This window comes from Fistularia commersonii, chromosome 2 (genome assembly GCF_037954325.1).
Source record: "Fistularia commersonii isolate RoL2024-O1a breed Wild chromosome 2, RoL_Fcom_v1.0, whole genome shotgun sequence".
Lineage (NCBI taxonomy): Eukaryota > Metazoa > Chordata > Actinopteri > Syngnathiformes > Fistulariidae > Fistularia > Fistularia commersonii.
The window spans coordinates 20,929,770-20,947,544 of NC_141285.1; the positions used below are offsets into that span (position 1 = coordinate 20,929,770).

A 17,775-nucleotide genomic window follows, 5' to 3' on the forward strand; every position below is an offset into this window, starting at 1 on the left:
CTTAATAGATTTTTGCCAAATGTCACTGTGTCTTTCTTCAGCTGGAACGTGACTCTTTAAATAACGCATTTAAAAATGTATTTTTATAGTAAATAAATCTTTGTAAATATGATAGAGTTTACCAGTAGTTGAAAAATAGTTTCTGAGTAAGGCATCTTAAATAAAAAGTTTTATTACAATTATTATTTTTATTATATTCAACTTCAATGTCATGTTGTGTATTTATTAGGCCCCGCCCACCGCTCATGTTAGTTCCGGTTTCTTGTTAGCTAGCATAGAATAACACTTCTGTGGTGTGTGGACGCGCCCCAGAAAGCACGCACAACACCAAAGAAAGGAGGCCTCTTTTCTTTTTTTCTTACTTTTAGTCTTTTTTTTTTTAAAAAGTCTTTTATTTCATCAACCAAATCCAAGATGGTGTTTACATTCAGACAACAAGGTGACGCCACATGCTTGGGAGCCGAGTTCATGTGCGTGGGTGGTGAGTTCGTAGGATCCCATGTGTGTGTGTGTTTGTGTGTGTGTGTGTGTGAGAGAGAGAGAGAGTGTGTGTGTGTGTCACGCTTTCTGAAGTCCTCCCCGTTAAGCCTTGTGTATCCTGTTTGTCAGGCGCTTTTCTGCTCCGTCCCCTCCGGAGCGGTGGAGGCCGACGCCGAGTCTTCCGGGTTTTTGTCCAATCCCTGTCCGCTGCTTTGGTCACATGACTGTGTGCCTCCCTTCACCGTGACGCCGGCGTTAGACAACGACGCGTCTATGCTTTCATATGGCTCCGATGTCCACTGGAGAAACAGAATGCATAGAATAAATAATCTTAAAGAGATGTATCCTTTATTAATCAAATTTTAACATTGAAAATTTTTAACATATGTATACATATATATATATTATACATTACTATAATATAACTGATTTAATGAATGACAAGGAATTTCTCCTATTGGGATCAATAAAGTTTATCTTATCTTATGAAGTCAATGCATGAAAATAGAAAGTAATACGTATTAAGTTGTTATCTTTATAGATAGATGGATGGGTGGATGGATGGATAGATGTTGACTTCATTAATCCTCAGGGGGGAAATTGTCATAGCAGGATGAGAAAATGTAAATACAAAAGTAAAATTATTTTGAGTAATTAGATGGCATTGTTTATGTGCCCAATCCAATATAACCCCACCAGATGTTAATGTATTTCTCACAACTTGGTTTTCTTTCATGGCTTGCTCCCTTTTTTTTTTCTTCATGAAATCATGACTTTCTTTCTAAAATTCACCAACTTTAACCATTTCATTTTCCCTAATGTGGCACATGTTCGGTTTTATTTTTTAAGATACAGCAACGCTGTCTGGCCGCCGACTCATCGGCCTCGGGATGGCAAAAAAAACCCTCTCCTCGTGGCGTGTGAGCATGAATGTACTCATTTCGATTTGTATCCCGATTCTTAAAGAATAAGTGCCATTAAACGGTCTTAATGAAAATTCAATATGGACGACTATCCCTGGAAGTCATGGGTTTTCCCGCCATGCTTTCCAGCTATTAGCGACTCGACACGGCTGCTATTTAGCCAATCATCTGCTCGCTGTCAACTCCTAAATAGCTTTCTCTCCCCACTCCTCTCTCCCTTTCGCGCTCTCTCTGCTGTTGTTTGAGCTCGAGGCGCTGGTTCAAGCTTGCGGAGCGAGCGAGGGCCTTCCCCTGTCACTTCCCATTGACCACAAGATGTCCAAACAGCTTAGTCCCTCCCACCGCCCGGCGAGGGGTGGGAGGTTTTGGGTGCTTCCTGCAGCCGCAAAGCCCATAATCCAGGGTTTAAGCATCAAAGTTTACTCTAATTTGTGATAAATCCAATCTGCTTTAAACGCAGCCTGCCCGTTCATTCTTCGTCTCCTGGTGATCTCAACACTCCGTGTCTATTTCTAGCTAAGAGTCCATGAATGAAACTCCAACTACATAACAAACAGTTGTAATATATTTTTTTTCTCATTCTTTCTATTTAATTTTATTTATTTTTGTTTCCTTTTTGCTCCAACTCCGGTGTTGTAACTTTGTGCTCCATCAGAACATCTTCCGGAAGAAATCAGTCAGTTAAAGGGTTCCCTTTGTCAATCATCACACATTTCCAATCAAAATTATTAAATTTTTATATAGCCTAATCTAAATAAATTGCACAAAACAATGTTTTTCCAAGTGTATTAACATTTTTAACGCCTCTAGACATTAAATTTAATGCTTTTTAATGCCACCCACTGCCTTAATTATTACTAAATCTATTTAATGCTTTTTAATGACCCATCGAAACCCTGTCAAAAGAACTCCTTTAATTATTCATTTTTTTAAGAAGAAAAAAAAAAATTTAAAACCCATCCCGGGAACCCGTTCACAGTAAATTCATGTCATAGATACAACTTTGTGTATAATTATTGCAATGCATATTTATTTTTATCTTTTATCTTTATCCATTTATTTAATCATTTTATTAAAGCTCAATCATTTAGATCTGGAATACATTTCAGCAGATATGTAAAAATGATAAGACTATAGAACTAAAGAATCACATCGATTTAACTTTCTGTATAATTATTAATGCATATTTATTTTACCTTTGATTTTCATTATTATAAATTTATGAATTATTTATTTTTACATTTTATTTATTTTTATTATTTTTTTGCTCCGTCTATTTTATGACTTTTAATGCTTTTTAATGACCCACAGAAACCCAGTAAAAATAACTCCTTTAATTTTTTTTCAATCTCTAAACCCCTTCATCCCAGGCACCCGTTCATAGTAAATTCATTTTACGAGCATCTCCAGGCCCCGTGGCGTCGGCCTACCTGAGTGGCCCGGCTGCCCGACCTGTGTGAGGGCCCCAAAGCGATGTTGACGCTGGAAGACGACTGCGTGTCGGTGGTGTTTCCGCCCTCGGCGGCGGAGAGGCCGGAGATGACCAGGCCGCTGGAGAAACTCCGTTTCCCGAAAAGTAGGCTGAGCGTGGACGAGGACGAGGAGACCTGGAGGGAGGAGATGCGCTTAAAATGTTCAAACCATGCCATCAACTGTGAAATGCTTTTTTTAGTCTGTTTTTTTTTCCATGTTCCACACAGGTAGAAGTCGCTACCTGGCTGGAGCGGTGCTGATGCTGCGCCGCCTGGATCTGCGAGCTAATCCCGCCGGCTCCCGAAAGACGAGGAACCTGAAGAGAGATTACATTTTAGCATTTAAGCAACATTAGTCTGCTTAATATTTTTTGCTTTTTTTGTGTTTGTCTGTCCTTTACCTGGGAGAAAATAGAGGCTATCGAGGTGTTAAAGGAGAGCTGACTGTTAGAGAGCCGTTGGACCAGCCCGTGGTTGGAGCCCGAGTCCAGGATGGGTCCCGATTGGCTGCTGACAGGTGGGCGCTGGCTCTGAGGCTGCACGGACCGACTGCGATATTCTCTCCTGGCTGCAGGAACACGCAGGAAACCCCACGGTAAAACACACTAATCCCATGATACCTGACATGCATGCATTGACACATGCAGAGGGAGTGCTGATTTTTTGCTTCTTTTTTTTTTTTTTTTTAAACATTTTTTTTCCTCTACTGCTATTTGTCATGTTGTTGTGATGACAGAATTTTTCCTGTTGTGAGATCAATAAAGTCTATCATATCTTAAACTGTGATTGTGATTTTTTTTTTTGTAATTTTGTTTATTCATTTATTTTGAATATTGCATGCGCCTTTAAAAAAAAAATGGTAAAATGAATGGGACATACCAGGCGGAGAGGGGATTACAGATGAGAGGAGAGGTCAGTTTACCTCATAAGTAGATTAAGTAAGTGAAAAAGAATCTAGTATGAATTTGAAAAAGATGCAATCAGGGTGGCTTCAGTGAGTGATGTGGAGATGAAAAAAAAAAAAAAACGGGTATGGGGTGGATGGGGGGGGGATTCTCATAAAATTGCAATTGATGGGAATTACAGGCAATATGTCCTATGGATGGGTGAGAGAGCAGGGAGGGGATTATTTAAGGAAAAATCAGGTCACATCTGCGCCGGCAGACCTGGACAGCACTTCAACAGACAGGTCAGTCGTGCCGGCGAGGAAGAAAAAAACGGCGGAGGCATTTTTCATTTCGACCTGCGAGTAGTGCGTGTTGACCCCGGTCACTTGCACCCATTGTCACAAGGAAACCCTGTCTTCTGCCTTTCTATTTATATTTATACTTATAATTATAATCATATTTATTTCCCTTTTTCTTTTTTTTGACATTGTAAGTGTTACACAGCTGTGACAAAGGAATTCTCCAATCGGGATCAATAAAGTTTAGCCTATCTTAGGGGGAAATTATAACCCCATAAAAGCGCAGGGTGAATAATCTTACATTTTTAAACCATCTCAAATTTTTTTTGACTTATCTTTTGCATTTAAGTTAACAGCTATTTAATGCACTGATACAATAATTATGGCGAGGAAAATTTACTTTCCTCTTCAACTTTCTTTTAAACTTCCTGGCTGTCTCTGCAAAATCCTGCAGAAAGCATTACGTTGGAAATGTTTGACGCCTATGTGCATTTTTCTGTTCTCCCATGGGATTTTTAACATTTTAAACGACTAAAGCTAATATGAAATCCGATCTGTGTGTATGTGTGTGTGTGAGCGTGCGTGCGTGCACGTACCTGCATTGTGATGCCTGTGTCCGTGTGTGGTCCGGGCTCTGTGTTGGTAGAGGCTCAGGCTGTTGGAGGTCACGGAGGACGGACGGTTATGGCTCAGAGATGAAGAGCCTCCGCCGCCGCAGTCCACATCCTCCATGTTCACGCCGCTGTTGCAGCTGTTCAGGTTATCCTTACGCACCCTGACACACACACACACACACACACACACGAAGTAATTAATTCAAGACCACATCTGAGTGAGGGACACAGACTGGCAAACGGCCATCAAAAATTTAGCAAGTCCTGACTGTTCCAGCTGGTTAACCACACACATAAACACTCAGAGGGGGATGTTACGTAACTGTGCGGGCATATGTGACACACACACACACACACACACACACACACACATACATCAGTGCAGCCTTCCCGTCAAATTAGTTAAATGTGCTCCGGCTGAGAGGCTCGGCCCTTCTCCTTGGCTCGTTGGCTACTTAGCGAAATTAAGACAACACCTTTAAGTCAAGGCCGATGAAACGGGATTAGCAATCTAATCTAATCTGAATGGAAAACTCAGCGCTTTAAGAAGCTTAAGAGAGAGCCAAAGAGTTACACACACACACACACACACACACAATGAGCTGACCCGCAGAGGTTAAAGCTAAGTGTATGTAATAAGCTGTGTGAAAAAGCGAGATCGAAGACATGCTAATGGAGAAGCAAGGTGGGAAGTTGAGGCTGCAATTTTAGGAAGTTTTAACATTTGGCTGCCATCCCGCTCCTGAAGTCCAGCTGTACACGCGTGTATTTTCAACGCCACTAAGTTAGTGGTGAAGTCGCCCTTCCCTTCCAAGTCACAGAAGCGGTCACTCAGCACTCAGGTGCAAGGGCTCGGTCCATCTCGCCGGGGAGTTATTGTTTAAAGTTGTTAAAAAAGGAAGCAGAGTGATCTTATCCGACGCTGTGGTGAAGTATTTGGAGCTCCGTGTGAAAAAGAAAACAAATTGAAAACTTGAAACGCCGACTGAAAGAAGGACCTTTTCCCCTTTCCGAGCCTTATCCAAATTGCCTTTCTGCAAGTTTTCAGATCATTTCATTTGTTTTAGTATTTATTGAAGGGTAATTTTTTTCTTTTTCGGTATTCTTTGAGATTCCTCCTCGCATCACGAGTGGACGCTCGGCTAAAATATCTCCCGTCCTGAACGAACCAGCACGTATTCAAACAGAAAAAGCTCCACTTTAAGAGGAAGAGCCTTCCATGTCGCCATCTTGTCACATATATTACACATATACTTCATCCGCTCTAATACGATAATGAGGCTGATTAACTCCAAGGTTTTCAATAAGGCGCCTGATGGAAATCCGCTGACCGGCTAGAGCCGATCCATTGTGTTAAAAAAAAAAAAAGGAACTCGTTGACCCGTGAAGGAGCGGTACCGATATTAGCTCCCTTATCTCCAATAAAAAAAAAAAAAAACAACCAAAGCATCGACATCTTTCATTTCACTGCTTTATCTGTAATCCCTGCGAGGGATTATACATTGGAGTAACAACAAGCAGGTTTTTCCCGCTTGTTGCTCCATGGTTCGACCTCCGACCCCAGCTATGCTTGGAAAACGTTCACCCGGAACGGACAAAAAAAGGGACTGTTGCAATCTTAGCCTGATAGGCATGTTGGTAGTGTGTGTGTGTGTGTGTGTGTGTGTGTGTGTGTGTGTGTGTGTGATAATGGGAAGATGAGCTAGTCTAATAGCCATCGGCTAATAGCAGATGGTAATAGCCGAAAGGCTATGAGGAAACCCATTTGTGCTGATGCCGCACTTCTGACACGAGCGTCCCGACGTGGCCGGTAAAGCGGGCTAATTGCAACGTAATGCACGTATTTACCGAGTCAGCGTCCTTCCCGTCTCCACGGCGATACGCCGAAGCCTCGAAAAACAATCCGCCATAAAAGGTTTCATCCAATAGCACAAAAGAGCTATCTGGAGATGAAAAATACTGAACTTTCTGATGATATATTCCATAAAATGTATCAAAGCTTTAATCAAATGTGAAAACCAGAAGAAAAGTTGCTGCTGGTGAAATAAATCGCCATGATTTTACACCTTTGTGCTTTAATTTTATGGACACTGGCCTCTGACCCCCATCTGGAGGAAATAATAATAACTTTGTTTACTTGTTAATGTTGCTGGCAGACGTAGACTCCGGAGAACAAGCGGCGCTTGAAAAAAAAAAGCAAAAAAAAAAGGTTGCTCGGCCTGCGAGCGCGGACGACGACGCGAGGGTTTCAGTACGTGTGCTCGGGCTGAGCCGAGTCTCTCGTGGGAAACCGTGACCTTTGGGTTACATCACCCCTCCGCCCGGCAGACTGAGCTAAATAAGAAATGACAAGGGAGTCTCTCTTCCATCTTTAGCATGAGAGGAGTGTTGATTTAAGTGCAGAAAGTTTTTAGCAGAGATGGGGCCTCCAGAGAAAGTGCTTCCATTTAGAAAAAAAAAAAAAAAAAAAATGCATGACGGATGGTAAGTATGATGTGTTTTTTTGTTTTTTTTTTTTTTTTTAATGTACTGACCGTAGCCACTTAGTGCAGAGCCAGGAACGGATGGCGTCCATACTCAGAGCCCCTCCACCTATGCTGCGGAGCGTACGGTGTGTTCCCGCGAAGGATGTCGTCAGCGGCGACACATACCTGGACGGAAGAAGAAAGTAAATGTCAAACTGTAAAAAGCCGTTTATTCAAAGCTATTTCGAAGGATGCGAGTTCACGCCTCAAATCTGAAATTTTGAGCGCCGCCTACATCGGGTAACCCAGCGGCTGGTCGCAGGACGAGTTGACCATGTTCCTCAGCGCTTGCTTGGAGTTCTGGATGCTGCCTCGTTCCGGGTTTCGGTTCCTGAGGAACACCAGCTCCTGCTGCTGGCCGGCCCACAGACCTCGGACACACTCCTTATTGATCTGCAGGGGGAAGATGGATGTTCGCAGTGAGAGTACATGATCTCTGTAGGTAAAGTAATGGAAGTCTGATTGTTTTCTGCCTGCACAGATTGACTGCAAATAACCTTTGAAAACACAGATGCTTAACAAGTCATATTATCTGGGAGTGAAATAATACACTGTGGCGAGCAGCTAGCCCCAATAATAATAAAGATATTACATACTATTTTTGATGTTATTATCAGAGTTTTGTTGTTGCTGATGCTGTTGGTGTTATTATTGTAATCATCATTACTTTTGGAGCATAACGATAGTTAAAGTAGGTGATGGAATTATTTTTTGCTTCAATAATATTAACAATTATCAATATAAATATTACATCAGTTATAATGATAACAATATTACAATATTATTTTCATTATATTATTATTATTTTAATATAATATAATATAATATAATATAATATAATATAATATAATATAATATAACATAACATAATATGACATAATATGACATAATATAATATAATATAATATAATATAATATAATATAATATAATATAATATAATATAATCATTATTGATAATAACAAGAAGATGAAGAAGAAGAAGAAGAAGAAGAAGAAGAAGAAGAAGAAGAAGAAGAAGAAGAAGAAGAAGAAGAAGAAATTCCGTCCCATAGGTTTCTAACAGGTTATAGTCCCTTTTTACATTTTTATTATTGTTGTTGTTGTTATCATTCTTATTATTTTTGTATTAATGAAAAGAAAATTCAATCACATGATTCTCGGACAGAAGTAGGGCAATGTATTTCTTCTTTTTGCGTTTTATCGTTGTTATTGTTATTTATTCATTTCTTAATTTATTTATATTATCATGATTACACAGCAAGGAAATACCATCTGATAAGTCTCCTGCAGAGCCACAGGAATTTATTTCCTTTTAACCTCATTGTGTTTCAGAATCAGTCGCTTGCCATACAACTGGTAATAGCTCAATAACATTGTTCTTCCTCAAAAACTAAAATTTAACGCCATTGAACAATCTCAAGCATGTACTTTTCTGGCGACACACTGCCTCCTGCTGATGAAGGTTTGTGTCGATATAAATCGGAAAGCCAACGAAGTTTGTGTTTTGGTGTCCACGCTGGAGAGACAGGAATTAATCCAAAATACGGAGACATTAAACAGCCGCTGAGCTTTAAAAATTACCCAATTCCCAAGTCATTTTCATGTAAATGCTAATTTATATCAATTTACTGGTTTTGGATCATTTTCCTATTTGGAGGCGTCATCCTCGTGTCTTTTTAAAGGTGGGCGAAGACGTAAAGCAATTCGCAGAAAATAAAATAAACCGAGGAGAAAAAAAAAAACGGAAAATTTGTGAAATTCCATCTTTGGGTAGTAACCATTATTATCATTTTGAATAGTGATATTTTAATAAGATGCAATTAGAACGGGTCCCTGTTATGAGTCAGAAAAGCATGTCGTTCCAAAAACTACGTGAACTTATTCAGTGTTTCTCCTTGGAATTCAAGCCCTGGCGTCCCCTCAACATCCATTTATTCATCCCATTTTCTTCAAGACGCAATAATAACACAACAGCCGTCTTAAAAATGCACAAGCGCAAGTATATCTGCATTATACATACATATATATATATATATAGTTTTACCTTGATGACCTTGAAGCTGAGGTGGCGTTTGTACAGCATGATGATCTTGTACTCGTCCGTGCCGTCGTCGATCATGTGTCGGAGCGTGAGCAGCGTCTCGCGGCTCGACAGCACGGCCTTACGCCAGGCGGGGTCGCTCTCGTGGCAAATGACCAGGCTGCTCCGGTAGTTGGTGATGGCTTCGTACAGGATGGACGCCTCCTCGGTCTCCTCCAGACAAGTGAAGTGATCCTGAAGAAGCGGAGGATCCAATGCACCCGGCGGAGAAAAGGGAAAAATATAGGATATGAATAACATCCGCTGCTACTTCACATTGCCACTTTGCTTAATATTCATTCCTGTATGTTAATAAATATAGATTTTTTTTTTTTTTTTTTTGTATTTTGAGCTAGTTTGTCACTGTGTCTTGCAACTGCTGCTAAATAACCGCTAAACATCTCATCTCATCAAATCAGTGAGAAGAGTGTAGCGTTTTCCCCCACCTGATGCAGCTTGAGGCTCATTCTGACCGCAGGAGCCACGACCTTCTGCAGGAGGTCCAAGTCGGCGAAAACCCACTCGTCTTTGGTGGCGATTCGGAAATCGCCCTTGAACAGGGTGTTGAAACCGTACAGGAAGGATTCCAGGCTTTTTTTTTCGGCGGGGGGAGAAAACAGAGCAGCATTAGAACCACGCTGAGATCGGGTGAACACGCGGAAAAGTGTTTGAATCTTTTGGATGGAAGAAGATTTGGCTGCTGATGCCCCTTGGTGGTTAGTCTGTCTAACTGCAGGTGCATTTCTGCTCCTGGTTTCATTCGTTCACTCATTTTCTTTACCAAATAGTCTGTATCGAGGCGGATGGGGGGGAAGCTGGAGACCATCGGTAGTCATGTAGAGACAAAACCTTTCGTTCAGACGTCCCATAGAGGCATACAAGCATTCACGCTTTCATTCACACGCTGTATAAATACACACAAACATTGCAGAACCAATGAGAGGAACGTTCAGAGTTGGGTTATTTCCTATTCACTGTGAATGTGTTCGGTGCAATTTGGAATTTGTTTACCAACCACTTCGAAAATGTTGAACACGTCCAATCGGACGCTACGATATGTTATAAAAGACGTGCAAAATTCACACATCTGGCCAACTGTGGGTGTCCAGTGAACCTCCTGCATGTTTTTGCACTGTGGGAGGAAGCTAGAAAAGGCTGGAGAAACCCCACGCAGACATGGAGGGGGAAAACAGAATCCAACCAGCCACCTCTCCAAGTTTTATTATTTAACCTTCATATTAAAATTGCGCCGCTATTGACTGGCGACCTGTCCTCTCGCCCAATGACCGCTGGGAAAAGTGCAGGATAAGCGACAGACGGATGAATGGATTACAATTATAAATCTATCTAATATGGGATGTTCCCCCAACTGAAAAATGGTTGACGTTCATTAATCTAACGTGGTTTTAAAGATGTTTATAGTCGAATATATCACCGATAACCGAGCAAACCTCTTATTAGCACTGGAAATGAACAGATGAAGTAGAAGAGAATGACGGGTTCCTTCTCTCACCTGTTGGACATGTTGTGCGACGCCGTTCCGAGAGACCTTCTCCCCAGGACAGACAGCGCGTAGGACAGAGTCACCAGGGGAGAGTCTTCATCGCTTTCAACAGGCTGAACACACACACACACACACACACACACACACACACACACACACATTCATGATTGTATTGGCATACTACATGAGCCGATGATCCGAGCTGAGTTTCGTTTCTATACTGTTGTTTTAAGCTATCGTTAAAAAAAAAGTCTTTATAAACAAGCAATAATAATAATAATAATAATATAACAACAATAATAGAATAACAATATAATACTAATAATAATATAATACACAAACTGACCCCTCAAGAAATATTTCTCAGTTTTCACCAAAGTGTCACCTTGCAGCCAGCTGATGGTGTGTGTGTGTGTGTGTGTGTGTGTGTGTGTGTGTGTGTGTGTGTGTGTGTGTGTCTGATGCTGCAGAATAGAGGGTGAACATGTGTTTCTCCACCCATGTTGATCACCTGAGCCGTGCACACACACACACTCACATACACACACACGCGCGCGCACACACAAAAAAACACGCGCCCGCACACACACACACACACACACACTCACATTCACATTCATGATCTTATTGGCATACTGCATGAGCCGATGATCGAAAGCAAGAGCTGAGTTTCGTTTCTATTCTGTTTTCTGTTAAAATTGTTTTAAGCAATCGTTAAAAAAAAAAAAAGTCTTTATAAGCAAAAAACAATAATAATAATAATATTATAACAACAATAATAGAATAACAATACAATTATAATAATAATAATAATATAATAACAATAATAATTTTATAATCTGATACATCACAGATCAAGAACAAACAGCAGAACCTGAGCAAGTATATACATCTATATAGTATATTATTATATTTTTCGTAAAATATGTTTTGTTGTTTTTTTTTTCCAAAAATGTCCGCGAATCCCTGTCCCTGTTCCTTGGAAGTGATACGTGCACCCAGTCTGTTTCGTGCGTGGGGTGATCTAGTCCATCGGGCGGCTTGATGTCACCATAATGGGACATTTTTCACTATTTCACCATAAACGGCTGTTTAAAATCAATCTGCCGTGAATCCATAATGAGGCCAGATGTCATTTTCATAAAAAGTAGTTGTTAGTGTTCCTTTTTTCGGGTGGGGGGGTAAGATGGCGCGGCAGCGGCTATCATTCTGACGACTGGACAAAGAAGCTTTACCGCCCTTTAGTCCATGGTGAAAGCGAGGGACAAACGCTTGCTTTGTAATTTTATTTCAGACATGATAAAATTGTAATTGTGGCGGACGGGAGTTAGCGCCCCCCAACAGCAAGAAGGTCCCTGGTTGGATTCCCACAAGGAATCCTGTGTGGGGGTTTTTATGTTCTCCACCTGTCTTATTGTGGTTCCTCTGGGTTCTCCGGGTTCCTCCTGCAGTCCAAACACATGCAGGACGTGCATGTGAGACCATCAGATGTAGGAATGACAGAGTGAATGGCTGAATTTCTGTGTTTTGACACTTTGACACTTTATATTTTATTGTATTTCTTAGTCTCCCTCCTTCCTACTATTATCAATTATTGTTATGTTTTACTTGAAACTCTGGCACAACAATTTTCTTCGGGATAAATAAAGTTGTTCTTATCTTACCTTATCTTATCTTATCTTATCTTATCTTATCTTATCTTATCTCCTTTTATCTTTATGTGACATGTAAATGAGGGTTTCATGTCTCTAAATGACGTCTGAATGAAGGCAGGAATGGTTGTATGTCTCTGTATGAAGTGTGGATGAGAGGATTCATGCATTAATATCTCTATATGATGTAAATGAGAGTTAATGGTTATATCTCTCTATGTCTTGTGAATGTAAAATCATTACCTAGGAGTGACACTTGGTTCAAATTTTTCCTTTGTTTTAGTGTGAAGGTGTAAATCTTTATATGTAACTGTTCCTCAAAGAACTACATGACAAAGTAATATCATAAGTTAAAAATAAAAAAGAATTGATGAAATTACACTCTAAAAATGTTGTTGAGTTAAAAGAGAAAATTTTGTCATTGTGGGAAAATTTGCCATTAGAATTATTAGAAATTTTAGAAATATTAGAATTATTAATAGAAAATTGTTAGCATGTATAAGAGGAGGTATCATGTTTACAGACTTTTTAATTCCTCTTCCTTCAGCCGCAGCGGAATCTCAAAATCTTTGTACATAAGACCTTAAAACACTTTATAGCCTTGACTTTGACACTTTATAGTTTTATTTGTATTCCTTATTCTCCCCCTTTTTTTAACTATTTATACAATTTCCTACTATTATTAATTATTGTTATGTTTTACTTGAAACTCTGGCACAACAGTTTCCTTCGGGATGAATAAAGTTGTTCTTGTTCTTATTCTTATTCTTACTCCTATTATTCTTATTCTTATTCTTATTCTTATTCTTATTCTTATTCTTTTTCTTTTTCTTTTTCTTTTTCTTTTTCTTTTTCTTATTCTTATTCTTATTCTTATTCTTATTCTTATTCTTACAAGGCTAATGATGGCTATTCTGGTTATTAAGTCAATCTTTCTAAATTTGCTCCTTTTTTTGCTATTGTTTTTGTGTTTTTTATAGAAATATGAAAAGAAAAGATCATTTTAACAATGTCACTGGACATTTTTTTCATCAAAAAATCATTTTGTTGTCAAATTTTGAAGCAAAAAATACATTGCAAAGTTACTTTTTCATTTTTTCCTTACCCGTTTTTTTTTTTTTTCAAACCCACTGTATAAAAGCCTCAGATGCATGTGAGAAAAAAAAAATGCATGGGCCGCACTAACACAAAGATTTGTTTTCCATGCAGGGGTGGGCCACAAAATATTGTTTGGAGGGACAAACTCTGCTTTACGTGAGGTGTGAAATAGAGTGAATGACAGGATGAATGGTTGTATGTCTATATTTTTATGACATGTGAATGAGAGTAAACGGTTGCAGGTCTGATTATGTAAATGAGAGCACGCGTGATTTCATGTCTCTGTATGTCTTGTGAATGAAGTCTGTATGAAGTGTGCGGATAAGAAGATAAATGGTTGTATGTCTATACATGACTTGTAAATGTAAATACACCGGTATTTCCCCTGTGTGACGGGATCACATTCACCCTCTCATTCCACACAATTCCGTTGAAACCCGTCGCATTTTTTCAAGCTTCGGGAAGAAACTGAAAACCCGGCCGGCGTGCAAACTCCACACGGGAAGGCCTCCCGTCGGAACTGAACCGCGGACCTTCTTGCTGAGAAAAACGGCGGTTGAACGCCTGCGTCACATCTCGGTCAGAGGATCTAGATAAATCCTACCGTCTCCATCTTGTCGGCGCAGTGCTGGATCCACTCCAGGTAAACATTGCAAAAACTGGCGCGCGTCACCCCCTGCAGGCAGTGCACGTAGTCCTCATCTATCTTTACACTGAAGACCTGAGGGTCACGCTCAATGTGATGCCACTTAGTGTAGGACTGCAGAGCCTCCTGGATGGCGCCATCCTTCAGCCAGGTGGACAGCTTGGGGGAGTGGACCAGGAAGTAAATAATACTCTGAGAGGAGACGGGGAGACATGAGGGTGGATTGTCACATTTGAATGGATGCCATTTGTAATTTTTATAATTGCAGCCGCTTTTGGTTTATCTGCCAATTAACAATCTGGCAAGAAGCCGCCGGACGGTCCATTAGCTTAATGGAATATTCCATTCCGGCGTCAGAACGGGGGTTGACCTCTTGTGTCAGATTGGATATGCCGGATGTATTTCAATGCCAGTTTGAGTCAAAAGCGTCCCAACAAGCGCCAAGGGCATGCTGCATATCAGGACCGCTTCTATTCTTATCAATAAGAGAGAAAAAAAAAACTTTTTGACATCTAAAATAAAGATAACACTGCATTGCATATCTCTTTTTTTCTCCTTTATGCTATGAATAAAAAAAATTGGGTTGTAGTTATATCAATGCTACAGAGAAAATGACATTTCAGCATGTAGGGGAAAACATCTTGAACTCCAAAAAATAGGAAAATAAAAGACTGGGTTGAACGTTACGATGAGATCGTCGTTAAATTGTCGCCCAAAAAATGGCATCCGTGTTGTATTATCACGTATAATGGCACGTGCGGTCAGCTGTCAGAGCAAATAAAAAAAAAAGGACTAATTCTCTGAACACTTTGCAAATCAAATAGGCATTTAAAATGTACATTTTTGCTCGTGAACCCCCAGCGCAAACTGGTGCACCTCAGGGGTGCGGAAGCTAAATAAATGGGTTCGGGAAACCAACCGCTGCGACGAAAACCTACCTTTAGGTAATAGGTGATGAGCAGCTTTCGGAGGTCGTAGACCTGCAGCATGGTGGCGGCGTTGTTCTCGCTGATGCTGTAGCCCTCCAGCAGGTACTTGGTGGCCGTCACCTCCCAGGCCAACCAGCGCAGGTTGAAGGCCGCGTTGCAGGACAGCATGTGCGGCAGATGACCCGGCTCGCAGCAGCAGCAAGCGTCGTCCTCCTCCACACCTTCCGTGATGGCCTCCACCTCCCGCTGCTGGCAGTACGTCCCTTTCGGCGGATGCGATCGCAGTTCGGCCGTCAGATCGATTCCCCGGAGGAGACGGTCGAGAAGAAAAAAAAAAAAAAGTACCTCTGAATTCCAGTCCTCTCAGCTGGAAGGTGACCAAACCGTTCCCGATCTCGATGAGGTGGACCAGGGCGTTGAGGTAGTCCGAAGCCAGGATGAAACAGTCCCCGGCGCTGTAGTTGCCCCATCGGCCCAACATGAGGTCCCCACAAAGCGAGTGCTGCAGTGAGCGTGTCAGGTACTCGTAGAAGATGGAGTTCAAGTTGTTGTCGTCACACCCTGGGAGGAAGTTTTTCTCGAAATTTGACAAACGCGATCGTCTCGCTGACGGAATATATAAATAACTCCGGTAACATCTTACCCGTCTCCTTATCCACCTGGGACACCAGCCTGCTGTTGGAGTTGTCAATACGCTTTGTGCTGCAGTGGAAAAAAAAAAGGGGAATCAGCAGGAAAAATACTTGATCTTTATTTTTCGCTCCTCTCCCCGCAGTGCTATCATCAAGATTTCTCTTTGGGTGTTTACAGAACCCCTTTTGCTCGTCCTTTATTTTTTCAAAAGGCTCCGACGGCGGGCCTGTCACTCGCTGATCAGACTATTAGGAGGCGGGAAGAAGCCACTGCCTTGGACTGCATGACTGATATAGCGCAGAAAAACACATATATAGTAAGAAACATGGCGTCAATGTGTGCTTGGATGATTTGGATGAATACTTTCTCAGTAAAGTATTGAGAAAGTATTGTATTAAAGTAAAGTAAGTAAAGTAAAGTATTGAGAAATTTACTGAGAAATTTTGAGTATTGAGAAATTTACTGAGAAAATTACTTTCTCAGTTTTTATTTACTTATTTGACTTGTTAATTCACCAACCTTTCTCTGTGCGGTGCATGTGTGTGTAAACAAACGTCTGACTGAGGTGTGTATGAGTGTGTGTGAGAACGTACGTAATCAATTCTGCCCATTAAAAAGTAAAAAATAAAATTGAGAAAAGGAAAGCATCAGAGATAGTTTGTTTTTTTGTTTGGGGATTTTTGTTTGGTCGGTTTGCTCGTTTGTCGATGCTCGGTTGTTTTTTTTTTCATTGGATTTCTTGTTTGTTTATTGGTTTGCTGGGTTCGTTTCAGCTCGAGAAACATTTAATTCTCTATAAAAAAAAACACATTTGTGGCCATTATGTGAAGAACAATGATTGAGCTAATGCACCTATTCATCTATTCCTTTTTCACCCAGCGTCCAAAAATGACATTTGCTGTGATGGTTTGAAAAAAACAACAGGTCTGATCATCAAAGAGAGGAAAAAAAAAAAGGCTTTAAGAGATGGAAGGTTTGAAGTAGTTTGAAGGGAATTCAATCTTGTAGGGGACTGAAGCTAAAAAAAAAAACAAGAATGGCTATTCATTGCTGTTCATTGTCTTTTCATCAACTTTGTTCTTTTTTCTGTGAAAGTCAAGAATACACTCCCTCTCTTTATCTAGATCAAAATTTGAGATGGTTCGATCCGCCCCGTGAAGCTGGTTGCATTCCCGAGGATCTTACTTGTAGTTCCTCTCCCAGAACTTGACGGGTCGCGGGTACGAGGAAATGAAGATGGCACTTCCCAAAAAGGGAGCCAGCGGGGTGTAGAACACTGTCGTGAGCAGAGTCTGGAGCAGCAGCATGGCTGAGTCTGGACACCCACGGGTCAGGATAAGACAAGCGGGGTGTTAAAAAGCGCTAACACAGACACAAAATGCAAGTCTTGGAGAAAGGATACGGGGGACGGCGAATGGCTGAGCGAAGGCGTGGAAGGCGCTTCCCCAGGCGATCTGCCAGGGAGCAATGTAGACCAGGATGAAGTGGAGCTTCAGCAGCAGCTCCCGCATCTGGACGCAAACACAGACGACACGTTTGGTCGCGGGCGAACACGGGCCGACCCGGCAGGGATTGCAGGGGGAAACAGTCTCAGCCGGGGGGGCGATCGCGATATACCACTCCATCGCGTGACATTAGAATAAAAAAAAAAAGAAGTCAGCCTATCATGCATCCCGTCACTTGATTGATATACAGGGCAGGCGGTCAGATGACGTGATTTTTTTTCTGACACTGAGGTCCCTGCACGTGCACAAACAACGGCGTGCAATGCAGCAAAACTAACAAGCTAGTCAGCACGTTACCTCCGATTTTATTTAAGCAAGGGTATAAAATGAGTGGGGGAGCTGGACCAAGTAAGAAGACAAAAACTTCACTTTCATTTTCATACGGAAGCAGAGGAGGAGTTTTTTTTCGGAGTGAGTTCGCCTCATCTGCCGGTCTAACATCGCAAAACCCAAGAAGGGAAATGTGGAGCGGCGTTTTCGGCCCATTCGTGGAAAATACCACACCGACGACCCGTCAAAAAGCCAGC

The 17,775-nt window shown here is 41.2% G+C and overlaps 1 protein-coding gene across 5 annotated transcripts in view; it reads right to left on the bottom strand.

The window, feature by feature from the left end:
• Window positions 1-345: 345 nt before the first annotated feature.
• The window catches only part of pcnx2 (pecanex 2), a 38,709-nt gene continuing 21,279 nt past the window's right edge, over window positions 346-17,775 (bottom strand). For all 5 annotated transcript variants that reach the window (XM_086172335.1, XM_086172325.1, XM_086172316.1 and 2 more), the window contains 16 exons: window positions 17,146-17,254; window positions 16,929-17,058; window positions 15,754-15,812; window positions 15,456-15,671; window positions 15,120-15,373; window positions 14,140-14,373; window positions 10,795-10,898; window positions 9,728-9,872; window positions 9,246-9,476; window positions 7,436-7,593; window positions 7,210-7,326; window positions 4,658-4,836; window positions 3,277-3,443; window positions 3,118-3,192; window positions 2,834-3,010; window positions 346-779 (listed from right to left, as the gene is read on the bottom strand). In XM_086172335.1, coding sequence (XP_086028461.1) covers window positions 606-779; window positions 2,834-3,010; window positions 3,118-3,192; window positions 3,277-3,443; window positions 4,658-4,836; window positions 7,210-7,326; window positions 7,436-7,593; window positions 9,246-9,476; window positions 9,728-9,872; window positions 10,795-10,898; window positions 14,140-14,373; window positions 15,120-15,373; window positions 15,456-15,671; window positions 15,754-15,812; window positions 16,929-17,058; window positions 17,146-17,254 — 2,529 coding nt within the window. In that variant the 3' untranslated portion in view covers window positions 346-605. The remainder of the gene's footprint in view (window positions 780-2,833; window positions 3,011-3,117; window positions 3,193-3,276; window positions 3,444-4,657; window positions 4,837-7,209; window positions 7,327-7,435; window positions 7,594-9,245; window positions 9,477-9,727; window positions 9,873-10,794; window positions 10,899-14,139; window positions 14,374-15,119; window positions 15,374-15,455; window positions 15,672-15,753; window positions 15,813-16,928; window positions 17,059-17,145; window positions 17,255-17,775) is intronic.